The following is a 3,938-nucleotide window of genomic DNA, read 5'->3' on the forward strand; positions in this document are numbered from 1 at the left end:
TGAGTTTTAGAAAACACGATTTTCTAAATCCACCACGCCTAAATCACAGCCTGGCTGAGAAAAAAAAACTGAACGCCCCCACCCCACAAAGGGTTAAAAATGTAAATATTCTGTCTACCGTTATAGCGGGGAAGGAACAAATGCGGTACTTATAAGGTGGATATGATTGATTACGGACAGTCATGAAATCTCTCATAACGATTCTTCATTAATTAGACAGGAACAAAAAACGAAAAAATAAACTTCGTAAAAACACATGTATTAATTTATGCACGGGTTACTATATGCGATTAATTAATTACTCTTAATCACATCTGCAAAATCAGAAAAATTCTTGATTAATTTTGCTAGGCCTTTTATATATGCGGCATTTCGAAAAAGACGAAATTTAATTAAATTTCTCTCAATTAAAAAGTTCCTCCACGCGTTTCTTTGTTTTTCCCCTCGATTCGTAATGGCTTGAAATGATTAAAAATATTATTTTTTTTGGAAGTAAATATTTTTCTAAAAGAAAGGAAAATGAAGTCATCAAATCTTGCACTATTAAGGAAGTTAATTCTTTATGTATGACATGATGCAGCACTTCCTAGAGATAGATCTATCTCTAGGAGGTCTGTATCTGATCTATGCATCATGTCGCTCTCCACTTGTTAATGCAAGATATACAGAAAACTGGATGTGTTGTGAAGATATTTATTTTTTGAGATGTTGATTTTTTTAAAGATGGAAAAACTTATATCTGCCTCCACCGGGAATCGAACCCGGGTCCCTCGTTTGCCGGACGAGTGCTCTCACCACTAAGCTATACGCTTTAATGAAGGGAATCTCGGTCTCCACTGTAGCTAAGTGGTGGCAGCACTCGGCCGGCAAATGAGGGACCCAGGTTCGACTCCCACTAGAGGCAGAGATGAGTTCTTTCCATCCTTAAAAAATCAACCTCTCAAAAATTAAATGTCTTCACAACACATCCAGTTTTTTCTTTATATCTTGCATAATCCTTTATGTTTTGGTGTGTATTCGATACGTGGCAAATACCTGGTCGAAAAAATTTTTAGGATTTTAGAAAAATACATCTTTTATCGTCATTTCACTGCATTATACGGCTGTACATAATACCGGTGATTTAATGTTTTAATTGTTTATCGAAAAAAATACTTGGTTCCTTGTCCATGAGATTTTTCTTAAGGGCTACTGAAATTTTGCGTGTTCACAAGAGATTCATAAAATCGCATCAAATTCAAAGAATTTAAAATTATATTCAAGGGGTTAAAAACTATTCAATTTCGATGAACAATATTTTATCAGTTTATAGATATCAGTAAAATAAAAGAAAACTGTACATTTGTCCTTTGATTTTTTGGCCTTTTCATCTACTCAAAAAGTGCCCTCCAGTTAATTAAATTTCTGTGTCGATGTATTGTTTCAATTAAAAATATGCTAACACCACCGATTTGCATCCGTATTTGTAAAAAACAAATTCAATTCGTTTTTGTAGGGATGAACCATATTTATAGGTGGCCTTCTCTCACTTGAATATTTTTCTTTTCTTTTCGTCTTAAAACGAATACTTCGAATACCTTTTAGGCCATTATAAGGTTTTTCACGTTAATTTTTCGCACTTAATGAAGCTCAGCTACTCATTTTTCAATATATAAGCAATTACTCATTCATTTCAATCCTTTTTAATTCAAAAAAATGTATTTCTTTGATCCGAAATGTCATTGGAGAACACTCTGAGTTCCGGTCTTTGAACAATTCGAAATAGTTTAGTATAGTATAGAACCGACCACGCCCAGGCTCTGTCGCTTTTGTTATATAAGCTCATTGATCGTGAGATCGCGGGCGTGCCGGAAAAAAACTCAAGACGGCCGGGACCAACATCCACACCCAAACCCCCAATCCCAGGGCACATCACCGCTCGACAAGCCAGGACAGCACCGCGGGCGCAATTCCCCCCTCAGCCCCACCGACGCGGCCCACAACACCCCAACACGCCCCCGAAGGGAGACTCCCGGCCATCCTGACGAACCTCCACCGCGGACACGAGAGAGAACCCTCCACAGGACGGGGACACCACCCCCACCAAGAACAACACGGACGCCTCGCAACAAGGGCCCCAACCGACGCGCCACTCCCGACCACGCACGAAGCCACCCGATCACCGACACCCATTCCCGCCCTCCGTGCAACCCCCGAACGGTCCCCCCCCCCACCCGAGGAGCCACATGCGGGAGCGACAGTCAAAGCCGCAGTTTGCCAAAAGACATGTGCCACATCATCAAAAAAAAAAAAATTCTACAGATATATTAAATTGGTCCTCCACCATTGCCGAGAGAGGTATTCCGTGAAGTGCTGTGAACTTTGACTCTTACGGGTTCTCCGCATCATCATCTTCGTCGGCGAGATCTTGTTCTGCATAATCGACTCGTCTGTTGACCAGTCTGACAAATCGCCTTAGTTGGCCCCTGTTTGCTGATGTTGTCTCCTCATCTGGGTTGTTATCTTCATCCAGTTTGGCTTTTTCTGGGTGATTTTCCAGGAATCTGACCATTTCCACCAGCTTCCTTGTAGATTCAGGTCTGTCAAGGATTGCTTTGATCCAGGCGGTCTCGTATTGTTCATCTGGAGCCTGGAAGTGAAAAATCCTTGTGTGTTCACAGGTTGTAGCGTAATGCCATATAGAGCCCGTCGACCCACAACTGCACTTGTCATTCGGGATCAGTTTGAACCTCCTCAAATATGCCGAAAATGGCCCGTGCCCTGTGATAAACATTGTCACTTCCCTTTTCCAATTGCTACTTTTCAGACCCACAGTTTTCAGCACCTCGTGGGTGGAGCGACCGTTGGCCTCCGGGTTGTCCCATCTAGTTTGCCACTTCCTAAGGAGGTCCGCCCTTAGCATCGCTTTGGCCGCTGAGTGTAGTAGCTTGACCGTGTTCCATTCAGTTCCGTTTATGGTGGCATCTTTTGCCATTTGGTCAGCTACCTCGTTGCCCCATGTGCCCTCGTGGGCTTTGACCCATGAAAGTTGGATCTCTGTATGTCTAATCAGTACGTTTCTGGCCCGCCTGACCATTTCGTGTTCTGATATAGGGCTCCTGAGGGCCAGTAGGCTGGAAAGGCTATCCGTCCTGATGTGTGCCGGGACTCCTCTTATTGCTGCGTCCTTGACTGCTTCCAGTATGGCCAGAAGCTCCGCCTGGAAAACTGTGTTCCTGGACTTCAGCTTGGCCTTCCAGGTAGCGACGATCTCCTTGCCTGCCGTGATGACGTAGGCGGCCCCCGTCGCCTCCTTTAATCTAGACCCGTCCGTGTAGTAAATTCCGTTTTGAGTTATGTGAGCGAGTTGTTCCGCGGGGATCTGCCCGTCTGGCAGATCTTTGCTCGGGTGTGTAGTCCAACCCTTCATCTTGGCGCTGAAGTCATCTGGAGACAGCGTCTCTCCGTCTATTTCTATGGACTTGTGCAGACGTAAAAGCCTTGTCGCTTTGGCTTCGTATTCGAAGCGAAACCTAGGGGGGGGGATGCCCAGGATCACTTGAAAGGCGTTCGTGGGCGTCGTATTATAGGCCCCTAGATGTGTAAGAGGTGCGGCCTCTGAAGTGAGTCTAACCTGTCCTGTAGCTGTACTTTGCGAACCAGATGGCCGCGCCGTACGCTGCAATTCTTTCCGTCACGGTCAGGTACAGAGTCCTCCTCATCTCGCAGGGATGCCCCATTGCGGGCCGGCAATTCTTCGCATCCGTTGGAGAACCTTAAGTGTTTCTTCTTCTGAGATATGATGTGGTTCTCCTACGATAAGTTCTCATCGATTTGGAGCCCCAGATAACTGAGGAGCTTGGTCTTTTTGATAGGGATTCCGTTCATTCGAATGGTCGGGGGCCTCTTGTTCGAAAACCAGATGAAGGTAGTCTTTTGGTTCGAGAGGCTGAGGTGGC

General features: G+C 44.7%; 1 protein-coding gene across 1 annotated transcript; it reads right to left on the reverse strand.

Annotated features, from left to right (window-relative positions):
* Nucleotides 1-2,368: 2,368 nt before the first annotated feature.
* Nucleotides 2,369-3,719, reverse strand: LOC149084490 (uncharacterized). Its single transcript, XM_089235322.1, has 2 exons — nt 3,631-3,719; nt 2,369-3,512 (listed from the first exon to the last, which is right to left on the reverse strand). Exons 1-2 carry the CDS (start codon nt 3,717-3,719, stop codon nt 2,369-2,371), a joined length of 1,233 nt encoding a protein of 410 aa, XP_089091448.1.
* Between the last annotated feature and the right edge of the window lie 219 nt (nt 3,720-3,938).

Source organism: Pholcus phalangioides, unplaced genomic scaffold, assembly GCF_987345545.1.
Source record: "Pholcus phalangioides strain wild (caught in Gottingen) unplaced genomic scaffold, Ppha-v1.0 ptg000008l_1, whole genome shotgun sequence".
NCBI lineage: Eukaryota > Metazoa > Arthropoda > Arachnida > Araneae > Pholcidae > Pholcus > Pholcus phalangioides.